We start from the raw sequence: 16,543 nt of genomic DNA, 5'->3' as shown, positions 1-16,543 counted from the left end.
TATCAGGTTTCTCTGGGCTCCCCAGAAGGTTGCTTCTTTCCGGCACTGGGTAGTGCTCAGGGACACGGGCCCCAGCCTCCTCTCAGGGAGAACTCAGGAGGCAGCCCCACTGCCCCTGGCAAATCCTCTCTGTTTTTAGTCCAGACCCTGGCAGTGGGGAAGTAGAGTAGTAATTTGATGCCAGATCATTTGTGTGACAGTGAAGGTTAAAGCATTGAAGGCTGGAATTGTCTTTTTAAACATTTTTCAGTTACAATTAAAGTAAGCCCTCCCTGGAAATTTAAGAAACATTGTGTAGGGTGAGGTTTGCTTTGTATTTTGCAATAACCAAATAACTCTCTGCTCCTGCATGTATACAGTTCAGTTTCCTCTGGGTGGTGGTTTTCCCTTGAACCTGAGCCCACTCGGGCAATATGAGTGACCTCTCCCTTGTGTCCCCACAGTGCATCCGAGGACGGAAGGCCACCCTGGAGGAGCTGCAGACTGTGCATTCGGAGGCACACACCCTACTCTACGGCACGAACCCCCTCAACAGGCAGAAACTGGACAGTAAGAAACGTCTAGGTATTCTGAGGCCTTCCTAACTTTACTGCCCGAGGCTGTTTCCAGCCCTGTGCTCACTCAAGGTGGCTCTGTGCCTGGTCACAGGAGGACATCCCATCCTTGGCCCTTGAAGCTATGGCTAAGACAGTGAGTGTCACCCACCAGGCTCTGCCCAGGCAGCCAGGCAGGGAGAGGCCTTCTCTGTAGGGCCTGCATCCAGTTCTAAGGTGAGGTGCTGGAGGAGGAGTTTTTACCCTGTGTATCTAGTGGGGTTCCAAGTCTTGGTTGTGTCCATCTGCTGTGTACAGTGTGGGGACCACTGGTTTCACAGAATCTGAGACAGCAGAGGTTAGATGCTCGAGCTCCCAGCCTGCCACCTGCCCTCACCTGCAAGGAGCCTGGTCTGAGCCCTGCCCAATGCTTTGCTGTCCTGAACCCTGCTCCCCATGATGCCTTGGGAGCCCTGGGGAAAGTTGATGTCAGGGTGTGGACCAAAGATTCCCTCCACTGTCATGGCCTGGGAGCCGTCAGCCCACAGAGGCACTTTTGTTCTCTGCTTTGTTCTTGCTTCTTAACTCAGTTTTTCAAAGCTCAGCTCTTGTGGTTTAAGATATGACATAGGAGGTAGAACCATAGTAAAAGTGTGGAGACCATTGACCAGGAGCAGGGGAGAGGTTCCTGGTCCCTGTGGAGGAGGGTGTGGATGTGGTCTCCGTCACAGGATGTTTGTGACGTAGACTATACATGTACATCATGTACACCCTTCATGTGAGTGATCCTGCTACTCACCCCAAAAAAGCAACTGTGTCTCTCAGCTCTGGGGGGTGTTTGGGGTGAACAGGGCCCTCATCCCGGAGTTGTGGAGAGGGTCTTAGTCAGAGGGCAGGGAAGTCTGAGCCAAGGTAGGAGACAAAGGCTCCGGAGGGGCACATGGCTTGTGGAGGGCTGGAAGCTAGAGCTGCGGTGCAGAGAAGGGCGGAGCATGTCCAGAAATGAGCCAGCATTGTAGGGCCAGAGGAAGGGACATCTAGCCTGGGGCCAGGAAGGGTTTGGAAGAAAGGAGCCTTAAGAGATGAGGACAGTGGACAGTGGGGAGAGGGTAAGTGGCCTCAGCAGGAGGGACTGACCGAGGAGGCTACATGCAGAAGACAGCCACACAGCGTGACCAGCAGTGCCCAGTCCCCGGATCCTCCAGGAAATGTCACTACTTCAGCACAGGTCTCACTGCCTGGAGTGTCTCCTCCTTCTGGGAGAGGGGCCTATGGTCCTGCTGCCACAGCACAAACCAGTAACCCCAACTCCAGCCGCAGGGAGGTCTCTAGTTGCAGGGCAGCATCAAGTGTGTGCAGTTTGCATCCATGATACTATAAATCACTCTACTTTTTCTTTTCTGCTAAACTTTGTGTTTTAAAATCTGTTCATGTGGCTGTGAGGACACCTGATTGGTTTCCTTCTCACCACTTGGGATCTACTTTAATCTGAGGGTTGTCCTCACCAGGACACGCCACTGTCGTCAGTCTGAGTGTCCCAGACATAGTAATAGCTGGTGATTATCTCAGGTATTAACTTAACCCTAATTAGGTGTTTAAACATGGCTGGGTGGCTTCTCTTCCTCTTCTAATTAAATCCACAAATTCCTGAGTCCCGTGCAAGACCTGTGTAGCGGATGTGCAGGGACAGCTTGGCTGGGCTGCAGTGCACTGTGGACTCGAGTGGACTGGTCGGTCACCCTCCTAGCTGTTCCTGGAAGTCAGGGGGTCGTCTTCTGACGGCGGTGACCTGGAAAGGGCTGGAGAGGCTTGCTCCTGTGTTCTGGGGCTGGGCAGGCCTTCCCAGATGGCCAACTTCATGCACCATCCAAGTGAACTTCAAACATTTGTCAGTGGGGAGGGGTCTGTCTTTATTCACATTCTAGAAAGATCCCTCTTGTCTGAATGGCTCATTATATTCCAGCTCCTTTCCCTGTTTACAGCTGGGGGGCTGCTGGGGCCTTGGGACTTAACCCAGCGTTAGGGCCATCGGTGAAGCTCTCTGTGGATCCAGGTCAGGTCTGTTCTTGGGACTTAACCCAACATTAGGGCGGCAGTGAGGCTCACCATGGAGCCAGGTCAGATCAGATGACTGAGGTTTGCTCAGACACAGCCTTCAGGAGCATGGGGCTGTGCCACGCAAGGTACACAAGCTCTGGCTGGAAGCAAAGCCCACCCGTGGGTGCCTCCCCTGCCTTAAGGAAGGTCCCGTAAGCCCAGGACCCACTGACCACCAGGTGCCACCCAGCGTAGAGGTACAGTTCTGTCTTTGAAACTAGGTTGCCCTCAGTTGGGATGTATGATGGTACCTACGCCTTTCAGGAACCCGCAACATTTCCAGAGTCCATGCTGTGCCCTGTGACCTTGGCCCTCTGACCTTGGCTCTTCTTCTCTTGCAGGCTCGCTGACGTCCATGTTTGTCAGGCTGCCCTGTGGCGGTGTCGGGGTAAGTATTTCTTTAATGTGTAAATAATGTCCTGTTTGTTCTCAGGGTCCCAGTGGTCACAGAAACCGCCGCCTCGCTCTCTGCCGAGTGGATAATGGCTGCCAGGTGTTTTCCATAAACGGGCTGGCAGCCGGGCTGCCCTGCCGCTCACACGTGTGGCTTCAAAGGCCCCGTGAGCCTGTGAGCATTTGATGGCTGGACTCGGGCACCTTCCTGGGGAGGGTCGTCTGGCACCATGGCTTGCCTTAGGAAACGGGATCGGTTGTGCGGGCTGGTCTCCTAGCTGCAGAGCAAGGTCTGCTCGTCCCGACTCAGGTGGTGAAAATCTTTGTCCCAATGTCCAAACCCAAGCCCCAGTGAAGCTTGGACTGCAGAAGCCTGATGTTTAAGGGCCATTGAAGTTCCAGAAGCTGCCAGCTTGCTGTGTTCACTGCTTGTCCAACTCTGGCATGCTTTTAAGCAGATCAGATCAGGTCAGGGAGACACTTATGGGGCCCCGAGTTTTAATGTGGGCACTGAACTAGGTGGACTTTCTGGTATGGGTGTCAGCCTCCCTTGGTTCAGGGAAGGGGGGTCTCCCCAGCCAAAGCCTCTTGAATAAAGAAGGAGCTCCTGGCCCCCACTCACTCGGATGAGGGAGGGTGGGGGCAGGAACAGAGCTGCAGTTTGAAAGTGAGACCGGGCCTCCTCCTGGCGATCTGCTGGCCACGAGGTCCCAGCAACCCGGGAAATGGCCGAGTGGACAACAAAGCTGTCGGGCTGAAACTGCGCAGCGGCAGGGTGTGCGTGTAATTACAGAGCTCAGGGTGAAGCCCAAGGTCTGGATTCTGTTATGGAAATGAAACAAAATTGTTTTCTTCCTGAGTCTTTACAAAAATCGCTGCTTTGAAAATTATCCCGTCAGAAAGCGAATCAGCGGCATTTATTCATCCACCACCAAGCCCTCCTAGAGTTGTTTTATTCGGAATTGTAAGTAGGCTGCAATCTCTTAATTCGGGGCAAATTTCTGGCCAGACTTGAAAAGGTTTGGATTTGCACAGCCCTGCAGCTAGCACGGGGCAAGGCAGGACTTATAATTTACAAATGAAAGCTGAGTGGGACCTTGAGCTGGGTGCCCCTCCCCAGTGTGAGTCCAGACCTGACCGCAGGCTGACCAGAGCCCAGCTCACACCCAGGCACAAGAGGCCCCCAAGCTCGGGAACAAAAGTCCCAGCACATTGACTGGTAGAGGGGAGCCTGTGGGATAATTAGGAGTGAACCGCAGGGTGTCTCTTTCCATTGTTTCCATAATTACCTGTGTTGCTGGTGCAGCACAATCCTCCTGGGCCTCAGCTTCTCCTTCCAGCACCAGGGTCCAGCCGACCTTAGGAGCCCAAGTGTGGGTGGGAACATCAGGAAGCAGTGAGAGAGGCTGCTCGCTTTAAGTTAGCATCTAGGTGTATAACTATTCTTCCTTAACTGTATTACATAGAGGCTAAGGTGATTTACCTCTTCTCAACCCGGTAAAAGAAACTGCTTTGCTCACCTCCTGGTTATTACAGGTTTCCCTTAGTGAGAACTTGGTGAGTCCCCCCCCGCCCCCCGCGGGCCCTGGTGCTGAGTCCCGTGCCCGTGCTCTGCACTCCTAAAGGGCCACCTTATCTGTCCCCCAGTCTCTGTGGAAAGTCTTCTGCATCCACTCTGTTCTTTGCGTGCAGTGGGTCCTGTCCTGAATTAACAGGCACATTGCTGCCTCGCTCTAAGCAGGGTCGCCTCCTGACATGGCCACTTGTCCAGGCTGCACTCCTTCCCCAGGACCTCATGCTTCTGGAACTCGGGGCTGAGGGCTGACCATTCCAGGTTTATCCACAGTCTAGTGGCCAGCAGCTGGAGGGCCAGCCCTGAAGTAGTGAAAGGTCCTGGTATCCCACTGTGGGGCTGGGGGCTGTTGTTGGCTCTGGGTAGGATGGTACAGGACCCAGGGTGAGCAGGGGGAGAGCAGGGACCTTCGAAGTACGTGGTGTGTGAGTTCACTCCCTCCCCATACTGTGTTACTTGGCCCTAAAGCCCAAATCTTCACCTGTAGAGAGAAATAACCTGAGTGGTTTTGCCCAAACTGCCTTCGGTCCTCAGAGGAGCAGCCTTGGGGCTGGCCTGCCCATGAAAGTGTCATCCTCCTGAAGGCACAGGCAGCGGTTGGCCACCCCCACTGGCTGTCGGTCAAGGGCTGTCACCTTTGATTTTAGTGAGGTGTTTCTGCAGCCAGGACTGGGTGCAGATGGTTGTGTGAACGGACCGTCCGAGGACAGCAGAGCAGTGTGCCCTAGCATGGAAGCCGGGCTTTGGAAGTTGAATATCAAAGCTGGGAGAGTTGGGGAAGCGCACAGCATTCCTTTGACATTTGGAAACTATTTAGAGAACATAGAAGTTTGGTCATTGGGAAGAATAACCCTCAAGAAGTAGCACTCATCAGGCAGTGGCTCAAACCCCTCAGAAATGTACTTTATTTTAAATCATCTGGCTTTGAAGATACAAGCTTCAAGGCTTCCTTGAAAGAAGTTCATCCACCCGCATGAAGAGTCAGTGTTGTAATCAGGTGGGCAAGAGCCTGTGCATCAGGACACACCTGCCAGGAGGGGCAGGCACAGTTTTGGCAGCAACATCTCAGTAGTGTGCAGCTGCCTGGGCCTCCGTCTCAGGAGTCCCAAAGCATTCAGCGCTCGGAGGAGATGAATTTGGAGAGGAGGGTCCTCATATAGACTTGCAGACACTATATTAAAGATAAACAATCATGTTACTGCACACCTTCTCAGAATCTTCGCTGGGCTGTGTCCCAAAACAGGACATGCAATGTGTGTGGCCAAGGCACATGTGGATGGGGCACAGCGCCCAGGGGCTTTGTGCTTAATCCTGTCCCACTCTCCCCTGTTCTACAAGGAGACACTCTTCACAAAACTGAGGCCTGCCTCTGCCTCCTTCTCTCCCAGCCTTAAAAAATCTAATATGCCTTAATAAATAAGCCAATACACACAAAGAAATTCCTGACATGTCTGCACACAGTGGCCGTGAACAGGCAGACATGCCATCACCTGGGCAGAGCGTGGTGCACAGTCCACCAGGATGTTCCGGGAGACCTTCACTCCCCTCACCCCGACTCCATGCCTCCATTCCTATAGAACTTATCAAGTATTTGGTGCTTCTAATTAAATTCTGCACAAAACAAGGCCATAATTTGAAAAGACCTCTAATTCTTCTCACATATCATTTTGCTAATTGTTAGTTTAACTCAACTGCAGTTGTAGTAAAAACAAACAGGAACTGACCAGGCAACCTTGACATCTGTACTCAGCTTTCAATGTGTCGGAGCAGCTGAGAATACAGTGACACTCCAACAAGGGCAAACCCAGACACACTGGTGTTGGTGCAGTCACTGTTCTTTTCTTGCTTAGTATTTTTGGCATGCCTCTGAAAAGCGGTAAGGTATGTTCTGTAATTGGTGAGGAAGAGACAGGCTCTGGGACAAGAGCCCACGGCAAGGTCTCACTGTTGAGTGTTGTTTCCACAGGTGGACAGTGACACCATATGGAACGAGGTGCACTCATCGGGGGCAGCCCGCCTGGCTGTGGGCTGCGTGGTGGAGCTGGTCTTCAAGGTGGCCACAGGGGAGCTGAAGGTCAGTGAGCATGCGGCAGAGATGGGGGTCCTAGCAGGAAACCGGCCTGGACATTTCCAGGAGAGGGGAAGAAAACAGCCACTGCGACTCCCCCTCTAGACAGGCACAATGGGCGCAAAGGAGGGACCCTGTTCTGTCAACAGCTGTGAATCAAGAGGAACATTTCCTACATCTGTGTAAACAATTACCTAGCTGTCCTCAGAGGTATGGGTCCTCAAGCACTTTATAGTCTTAGAAAGTATTGGAGCTCCCCAAAAACTCTTGTGTGTGTAAGTTGTGTCATCAGCATGGACCATATTAGAGATGAAGCCGAGAAAGTTTAAAAACATTTATAAATATCTGTATGGCTCCGTAGGTTAGCTGGGTTCTCATAGCTACTTCTGTGTGCTCTCTGGCAACATGCTGTTTTGGTTGAAGTACATGAAGAAAGCCAGCCTCACACAGACACGGAATTGGGGAAAGGGAGTATTTCAGTAGCTTTTTGAGGTAATTGTGGATATTCTTTGATGCCACACCAAAATTCAGCAAGTGGAAGTCTCTTGAATTTAGTTGCAATGTGGCACCTGAAACAGTCAGTGAGCTGTAATTCTTACATGAAAATCCATGGGCCTGTCTTGCACATTGAATAGATCCCGTGTCTACACGTGACCTGTGTAACACTGGTCATTTGGAAATATGGGCTCATTGGGTGATGCATGTCTTTCCAGCCTTGCCCGTCTCACTGCACGGTCAACACTCAGGACTGTCTTCTGAGTGCCAGGAGGAGTGGTCAATCCAGGTTCCCGAACGTTGGCTCATTTTCACTGAACACCCAGATCTTAGCACGAAGGCTACCACTGAGTGCACTTTCCCTGAGGACAGCTCACTTGGTTTATTTTTGAGGAAGTCCTATTCACTGCTTTTGAGGAAAACTGGTGCTCCTGCGGGGAGCAGCCAGGCTCAGGTCAGCGGCAGAACTGCTCACACAGCCTCACGCTTCTCGACATGGGACAGGCGTGTGTTCAGGGTCGAGAGTTGATGACATTGATAAGTTTACTGCTTCATTGAGAACATTTTGCCTTTTCCCCTGCAAATGTGTGGCGAAAATCGCACTGCAGGTGGGTGCCTGAGTTCCTGCTATGACACTCTCAGTGGGCCCACCAGTGCATCCACACAATGGCCAGCACGGTAGGAAAGGTTAAGGTCATTATGACAGCTGCCCCTGGAGGGGCACGGGGTGCCCAGGGTCTGTGGTCTGCACTCTTAACACCACTGCGCAGAGTCTGTGTGCAGGGAGATGGGTCTCTCTACTGAGTGTATAGACTGACCACACAGCTTCCTGTTGCTGGTGAAACCAAGAGATGCTCATGGAGACTATTTTTGTAGTGTATACATTCTGTTCAGTGCACACATCCTATACAATGTATACATCCTGTGCAGTGTATACATTGTACATTGTATACAGCAGCTACAGAGTGTCTTTAAAGTAGATGGTTTTTTAAAGCCTACCTAACCTAGAGGTTCTAACAGAAGGCAGGGGTGTGCAGCTCCCAGCTTCTGAGATATTTCTTCAAGGTGCTGATGGGCTTGTTTTCCACGTGGCCCATTCCCCTGTATACTGAGCTGCAGTGATAATGACAGACCTTCACATCAAGGCCAAACTGGGACATGACATCTGCCCCACAGCCGAGCCCCTTCTATTTCATCTACACCCACGGACCCCGTCAGGTTGCTTCCTGGAGAGTCCTGAACTAAGGGTTCTCTCCAGCCCTCGCAGAATCTCACACTGAGCAGTGTCCACCCTGGCCAGCAGGCCAGCAAAGGTAGAAAGTCAGGGATGACTTTCCCTTAGTAACCACAATCGCCTGTAGACTAGCCATCTCAGCAATGCTGCAGTCAGCCCTTTATCCTGTTCCTGTGTATGCCCTGGGTTCCGCATAAATCCACATCCTCGAGTGTCCTCTGAGTCTGCTAACCATTCAGTTTGTATGATTTTTTCACTGATGTGAAACCAATCTTTCCTCCCTATTTTCCCCCACATGTCTGGTATTGTGTGTAGAATGGCTTTGCCGTGGTCCGCCCTCCAGGACATCACGCAGAGGAGAGCACGCCCATGTAAGTAGACACATGGGCCCTGCAGGTGGGGGAGGGGCTGGTGTCTGACTCCTTAAAGGACTGAAGTTGCCACCTGCCACACCTCCTGTGATGTGGAATGTGCTTGCATGTCTTCCACACCAAGTGTCCCCGATCTAGCATGAGTGACTAACCGAGCAGCTCTGTAGTCAAAGGCCGACTTTGCTGATGGTTGTGATGAAAAGGTGAATCGGAGAATGGAAAGGAAGGAAAGGAACCCACAGAATTAGTCTAGACAAGTCAGTTGTTAAGTGTGCTGCAAAAAATTGGGAGAGAAAGCTTACATTGTATAGACGAGTCCATGTGGCCCGTCCTTGTTACTGAGCATTCAGGGTCAAACCCTCCACTTGTTTTCAGTATGACCTCTCAGGTAACTGCTTACAGTATGGTGATGATGAAGCTGAAGGCTCCGGGTTATGACCTCATGGCCCGCTCCCTGGACTTTGTTCCGGGTTCAGATTCCCCTGGCTGTGCGCCTCTGAGGCGGTGGCTGAGGTGGTGCATGTGATGTATGGATTGTCCAATCCATCGTGTTCGTGGAGAGCCAGTGACTGGTGCACAGTCACCTGGGTCAAGGTCACAAGGACTCACTCAGCCTCAGGTGTTGTGCAGAGTGCCTCTGCTGCCTGCAGGGTGAGGTGCCCTCTCACTGGGCTAGGAAACCACCCCAGTGAACACGGTGGCCTCCCCTGGCCAGGAGACAGCCCAGGTGAGTTAGGAGGAGGTGATGTTGGGGCTGTGCCTTGAAGAATGAGTCGTGGTATGTCACCTGGCAGACAGCACTGTCAGGTGGAGCCAGGAAGGGCAGGGAGGGCAACGCCCTCATAAAGCCGCTAGACCACAGTGGGACCACAGACTAATCCGTGATACCCAAAGGACCTCCTGTCATTTCAAATCCGGAGTAAGGGAGTCAGAGCAGAGTTTCAGAAGGAATCATCTTTGTGTAGGAAGAAGGAGGTGGATGTGGGTTGGAGTATTTGCAGCCTCACCTGAGAAGTCGCTGGCTGCCCCATGGCCCAGAGCACTCACTCCAGGCCACCTGGGAGCATGGCCTTGTCTCAGTGCTCAGAGTGACTTCTAGCTTGAATCTCAGTGTTGGATATTCTGAGTAGTAAACCCAAATGACTGCAGTGGGTGACAGAGAGGTGTTTTCAGTGCAGTTTCTCCGCTGTGCACCGAGCTGTAGCCGCACGTCCTAGGGGGCGGCTCCCAGACTGCAGCCTGGATTCCAGCAGCAAAACAGCAGGCCACCCGGTTCTGTGGGAATTCCACAAAAACAGATTTAGACTGAGAAGACTTTCATTTTTACCTGGATCACTTTCTTAGGTTTTCTTGCTCTCTTGAATAAGACTCTGGAATTACAGTCAGTCAGTGGGGTGCCTGTATACATCATTGTCGTATGTCTTAGAACGTGGAAAGATTGGCAGTGAGCAACTAAACTAGGTCACATGTCTGTGTTCTGTGGCCCATGGTGTCTCTTGAGAGGCCAGTAAGAGTGAGATGTTGGTACAAAATGAAATGGATTTTCTTACAGGGAGCCTGGCCGTCTGCACACAGGAGACTGGTCTGTCAATCATAAGCATCAAGTAAGGTTCTCAAACTGCTTGATTAGAAACTGTACATTCACCAGACCCTCTTAAACTCTTGATGGTTCTGTTGCAAGTTACGTAAAAACTGATCTAGCTCTGGGCAGTGTGGCTCGGTTGGGCGTCATCTGTGCACTGAATGGTGGCCCTTTTGATTCCTGGGCAGGGCACTTACCCAGGTTGTGGGTTCGCTCCCCAGTATGGGGCGTGCAGGAGGCAACTCATGGATGTTTACCTCTCTCATCTATTGTTTCTCCCTCTCTCTTCCTCTCTCTCTAAAAAATCTCAACAACAAAAAAAAAACAACCTGATCCAGTCCTATATTTTTTTCTCCGTTTTTCCTGATTCTCACCTGCAGGGGTTTCTGCTACTTCAACTCCGTGGCTGTTGCAGCCAGGCTTCTCCAACAGAGGCTGAATGTGAGCAAGACGCTCATAGTGGACTGGGTAAGGGGCCTCCCTCACCAGGGCAGGGCTGGGGGAGCTGTGATTCTCACAGAAAGACTGTCCTGTGTAGAGGGAGAAGGCAAGCATTTCTGCCTCCTGAGACATCTAGATTTGGGGACCTTAGCTTCTGGAAACTATCTCAAAGATTCGGAAAATAAAAGCCCAGACCTGTTACGGATCTATTTCACAACTTCAATAGATGATCCTGCCAATAATTGGGTTCCCAAAATACCTAGAAATGTGCCAGTGGTTGGGGGCAACCCTGGCAAAACCTCGCTAAGAAGCAGGTTTAGGAGGAGATGGTGCAGCCTGCACCAGGTGCCTCTGTCTGAGAGCACAGGCCGCACTCTCCCCTGGACCAGTGTGCAGCTTCCCTTGTGAGAAAGCGCCCTTCTTGCCTTGGCACCGGCACCGGAGACCCAGTTTGTGCTGCTTTACGTTCCTTCCCCATTCCCTGTAGGAAGTGCCACTTCTCACAATCCCAGTGCCCCAAAGGGCAAGCTCTAGTTAGAAACGCTGTGACCTCTGAACTCCACAATCAGGGTCATGGGTTCTGGTACTGGAAGTGGATAGTCAAGGTGTTAACTTAATTCTTTGCCGGGGGGGGGGGGGGGGGAGTAAAGGGTATTCTCTTGGGTATTTATGATTAATTTTATAAAATTTTAAGGAAAAAAGTTAGGTCCACCAGGTAGGAGTATGACTTAAAATGCAAAGTCCTGTCACTTTGGATAAGAAAAACCAAAACACAACCCAGGATACCCGGCAAGCTCCCAGATGTGGGCGCGGGTCACAGAGTTCCAGGAGCACTTAGGTGGCTTAGGCCGCGTGACTTATGTGGCCTCAGTGAAAACAGAGTCACTGGCTGCAGTGTGCCTGGCGCCTATGTCCCTGAGCCCTTAGTTGCTCCTAACGGAATAACTAGAAATGCTGGGGAGGCGACAGGTGCCATGTGATTTAGAACAGCTCAGCCGTGTGATCAACGCAGGCGTGGCTGTAGCAGTTGGCAAAAGTTGGTGACCTGTGCGGAACCTTCAGGGAACCTCACTGAGGCATGTGCTGCCGTGTCCCACAGGGTACAGGTAGTGTGCACCTGCCGCCTGTCTGCACAGCATCAGTGGTTCCTGGTGGCTGGGACTGAGTGTTTGTTTCTCACAACTCCTTATGTACCGTGGTCCCGTGTTTTCTGTAATGAGCACAGATGACTTTTATAAAGAAGAGAAGGATACTAAGCAGTTCTCTGGTATTCCCAATCACTGACATGCAAGCAGTCCCTCATGTGCACACTGTGTGAAGCAGGCCCCTTCTCGGGGGCCTCGTGGTCCTGGCCAAGGAAGTGGGGCCTAGGGCCTGGTGGAAGCCTGGCCACCCATTGTGATTAGGAGAAGTGGTTTGTCAGTTTAGTTTGGGACCTGGGCCCACAGTGCTGGGTGCCTTATGCACCTGCCACTCAGCCTGTGGGGTAGGCCTGCCCCGCATTCCCACTCCTCCCATCCCCCACCCCACAGCTTACCCCAGCGTCAGGCACAGAGCTGACACTTCGCATGTGCTCGAGCATCAGCAGCCATGGTCAGAGGAGGGAGGAAGTGGCTCACTTTTCACAAACACAGCCAAGCAAGAAATTAGTCAAATAAACTGGCCTCCAGGCAGGGTTGAAACACCAACCTTTTGTTGCCAAAAGTCTGCAGTCTATTCTGGTGCTAAGAATTCGGGCACAGTCCCGGGACCCTTCCTTCTGGTCCCTGGGGCCCTCTGACCGAGTCCTGGGGGCAGGGGGCTGGCATCCCTGTGAAGTTAGTGGCCTGGCTGGGCTGCTGGGGGACTGAGCCTAGGAGATATCCTGGCATGGCCCAGATTGAGTCCACTCTCCCTGTTCTCAGGATGTGCACCATGGAAATGGGACCCAGCAGGCCTTCTACAGCGACCCCAATGTCCTCTACATCTCACTGCACCGCTACGACGACGGCAACTTCTTCCCAGGCAGCGGGGCGCCTGACGAGGTACTCAGGGCCTCCTGTAGGTGTGCAGGACTTTGGGAGGAGGTCAAGGCAGGGCTACCCTGGAGACAGAGTGGACATCTGCACAGCAGAAGCAAGGGCTACCCACTCATGGAAACCCCAGAAGGTGACTTGAGGCAGACATTGGCCTGAATTCCATCCCGTGTGTGCACAGCAGCCTGACTTTTGTCTGATGTGTAAGTGAAGGCCTGGAGACCATTTCCCATTCCAGTCTAGGCCGACAGAGGTGTTCCTGAGCAGGGAGCAGGGTGCCCTTCTTCCTCCAGGAATGGCTGCTATGCAGGCCGTGCTCTTGTCCAGTCCCTCGGGCAGGCTGACTGTGCTCTGATTTCACCTGTGGTGCCAGACAGTGGGCCCCAGGACGACAGGCTCAGAGCCTTCATGACACCCTCAGCCCCAGCCAAGCCTGTGGAGGCCCCAGCAGTGGGGAATCCCACCCTAGGAAACAGCTGCTTCACCTCCAGATCTTATTTCCCGGAAGGAAGTTGAAAGGGCAGCTCGTCTGCAGGCATTTCCTAGTGGCCCTCTGCTGGCTTGTGTCTGTCACTCAGCACAGAGCTGCAGTTCATCCAGGGCCCAGGGAAAGGGTGGCCCCCACTGCACCCACAGGTCAGGTGGGCGGGGCGAGAGCCCCAAATTCTGTGAAAGCATGCCGTCATCGGAGTCAGCATGTCAGGGGTTGTAGGGACCAGTGACAGCTCATGAGGAGCACAGCCACAGCTCTGCTGTGGGACCGCCAGGGCTGGTCTGTCGAGGGTCTGACACATGTTTCCTTCCCACAGGTGGGCACAGGGCCGGGCGTGGGCTTCAACGTCAACATGGCTTTCACTGGTGGCCTTGACCCCCCCATGGGAGATGCAGAGTACTTGGCAGCCTTCAGGTAACTGTCCTGGCTTCCTGTCCACGGGCACTTAGGGACCTCGAGGAACTCCACCCCCATGTCTCAGTTCCTGTTGACTTTAACCCTCACCCTCCTTCCTAAGCACCCAGACCCCTCTCAGGAGGACCCTCCAGCGTCCCCCGGGTACACCTTCCAGAGACAGATGTTTCTATCCTGTATGTGGAGGGGCGATGCTCTGAGGCCCTAGCGTGCGGTCTCAGTTCCTTGTTTAAGCTGAAGGTGGAATCTTTGAGGCTGTCTTCTGACCTTTGTCTGCAGAGCTCCAGGCTGTGCACTTTGGGTCCCAATGGTTCAGTGAAGGGGTCAGGAGGTGTAGTAATGAAAAGTGGGTGTTCAAATCTGGAAGGCTGTGGTCTCCTGACTTAGCTTCCAGAAACCTCTTTGAGAAGACGGGAGACAGAAAAAGATCTTCCTCCTTTATTGATAAACTAGATGGCCTCCCCATTCATACACTTGCTTGGTGTTATTCTGGGCCCTAGAATTGAGCCTCAGTGTTTGCTTTTGTCATCAAATGGTGATTTCTGGTTTGATCTGGGCCAGACTGAAGTAATTCCTATAGCACAGGTGGCCTCTGTTGACGTTAAAATGGCAGAATGGGCAGCTCAGGGTGGGGCAGGGCCCGCGAGAGGAGGAGAGTTTTGTTCAATGGTGAAGTCTGACCATTTCAGAAAACCCAGTAGTTGGTACCCCGGGGCATCCCCAGTGACTTTCCACCTCCTTCTCTGGAGGCTGAGATTCATTAAGGACACATCTGGCCAAAGCTTTGCTGAGGGTTCTGCCTCATGTCCCGGTGAGACCTGTGTGGGTCACAGGACCCTTCACAGCATCTGCTCGCTCACCTCAGAACAGGATCCTAGTCCCCAGTATCAGCATGCATGTGGGCCTGCAAATGGAGAGGCCTTTGGTCAGCAGCTCCAACAACAGAATTGGTCTGTGAAAATAGGAGCCAGTTGCCTCTTGGAAGACCTACCCTGATGGGCACCGAATTACTTTTTCTCCTGGCCTCATTGGTCTAATTTTGATGTTTCTTCTTACTCTATCAAATATTGTGGAATTTTGATAATTACCCTGCCTAATTTAAGAGAGAAGGAGGCCCAAAACATCTGACAATTTTCTCCTGTGCACAGTTAAATATCAGCTTCATGAAATCTGAACCCACCTGGGCAGTCGCTGCATGTGCATGGAACAGCCACTCAGCATCACTGTCCCCTCCTGCCTGAGAACCGGCCCTCTCAGGGGGTTCCTTTTGAAATAGGTGTCCAGATGCCACCGTGAGGGGTGTAAACAGTGCCCAAGTGAATGTTGGTGCCACCCAGGGGACCAGGGCACAACACAGCCCACACCTGGTGTAGTCAGAAGGCAAAACTTTCTTTAAACTGAGGCTTGAAGTGGTAAAAACTGGGTAGTCTCTCTTCTTTCAGACCATTTTTCGGGCCAGGTTTGACTGGATTGGCACTTGCAGCTTGTCAGTGCCCTGTGCACTCCGATCCTAGGCGGACGTGTTGGCACCTCCTCTGGCATTTCATTGGTGGTGGGCAGGGTGAGGGGCAGCTAGGCGGCCCTGAAAGTCGTCCCCCTCCCCAGGCCAGCCTTTAAGATGAACCTTTCCCTCGGAGTTGCTGTCGACATTCTGTTTTAATCTCCTGCCAAGTGTGTACATGATGATACCTTATCAAATGAGCTTTTTAAAGCTTAAATAACTTCTTTGAAAAGGAAAATTGTGTCGGTTTTTTTTTTTTATTGATTTTAATGTAAAATAGCACTTTGAAGTTTACAATTTATGGTTCCCTGGGCATTGATCGTCGGAGGGGGAAGAGGGTCAGGATCCGTTTTCCCCTTTCTTCTGTGCTGCTCCCCTTGGGGCCCCGCGGACAGTGCGTGCCTCAGACGGAGCACCGTGTTCCTCAGACCCTGCCTGCCACATTGCATTTCAGGAGATCAAGCCTGCGATGAAGAGGAGATAAGAAAACTGCCCCTAATGAAATCCAGGAGCAGCGGTGCTTTCTCCTGGGGCGGGAGGCTTGTAGGAGAAAAGGGGGCCTAATTCAAACCAGTGGGGTGAGGCTTTGAAGTTGGCTGAGGAGCTGAGGGCCTGGGCTGGAGGAGATAATGGTGCACTTTCCTTAACCCCTCGCTTACCTGCGGCTGGCAGCCCAGCAGGTCCACCTATCAGCAGTGAGGAAGTGAAATCGGGATTGTCCGTACTCTGATGTCATAATTTGGATTTCATTGTGACATAGTGTCTGAGAGGTGTCAGGGGACCTGCACATCCCAAAGTGGTAATTGCAGTGACCCAGCGATTGAACAGCCGGGCAGGTTCATGTCACCTTCCCTGGCCTTTTGGGCATGGCGTCAGGTTGTGGCACTTCTGACTTTTGTTACGTCCTTAAGGTGTGTTTTGCTTCTTTCTAACTTTTCTGTTGTGCTGAAATGTCCATGACATTCTGTGTTCTCTCCATGTCTCTTCAACATGTCTCTAAATTTTACCCAAGGATATTCTGCGGTGATTTTAGAAGCAAAGATGTAAGCTAGAAACTCAGAATTGGGCAGTCTCATGTCCAACTGCCCTGCCCTGGGCGGCGGGAATGGAACAGGTGATCCATGCAGTGCCTGCCCCCTCAGGTGACTCAGACGGGGACCACAGGGCTGCAGCAGGTGCATGTACCCGTGCCCACTCACAAGTCTTGCAGGAGTGAGCTGGCATGGGTGTCGGGGAACGGGCCTTTCCCACAGGAGCCAGTCCAGGCTGTGTGGCTGCTTCCAGAGAGCTGGACCGTGACTCTGACAGTGAGTGTCCAGGGCTCTGACCAGGT

At 52.4% G+C, this 16,543-nt stretch overlaps 1 protein-coding gene across 28 annotated transcripts in view; it reads left to right on the top strand.

The window, feature by feature from the left end:
* Positions 1–16,543, top strand: part of HDAC4 (histone deacetylase 4) — a 257,343-nt gene that overhangs the window by 194,969 nt on the left and 45,831 nt on the right. For 24 of the 28 annotated variants that reach the window (XR_004969397.1, XR_004969400.1, XR_004969395.1 and 21 more), the window contains 7 exons: positions 444–564; positions 2,972–3,018; positions 6,563–6,670; positions 8,709–8,764; positions 10,727–10,814; positions 12,692–12,811; positions 13,612–13,709. Coding sequence is in view for 8 of the 28 variants with exons in the window: in XM_036319831.1 (XP_036175724.1) it covers positions 444–564; positions 2,972–3,018; positions 6,563–6,670; positions 8,709–8,764; positions 10,727–10,814; positions 12,692–12,811; positions 13,612–13,709 (638 nt within the window). In the remaining 20 variants the exon portion in view is untranslated. Of the gene's footprint in view, positions 1–443; positions 565–2,971; positions 3,019–6,562; positions 6,671–8,708; positions 8,765–10,316; positions 10,369–10,726; positions 10,815–12,691; positions 12,812–13,611; positions 13,710–16,543 lie in introns of all 28 variants that reach the window. The other 4 variants (XR_004969405.1, XR_004969404.1, XR_004969396.1 and 1 more) reach the window with 2 other exon arrangements.

The sequence above is a fragment of the Myotis myotis genome, unplaced genomic scaffold (genome assembly GCF_014108235.1).
Source record: "Myotis myotis isolate mMyoMyo1 unplaced genomic scaffold, mMyoMyo1.p scaffold_m19_p_8, whole genome shotgun sequence".
In the NCBI taxonomy this organism is placed as follows: domain Eukaryota; kingdom Metazoa; phylum Chordata; class Mammalia; order Chiroptera; family Vespertilionidae; genus Myotis; species Myotis myotis.
Note: the sequence above shows the minus strand (reverse complement) of the source record. Positions and strands in the feature narration are given on the sequence as shown.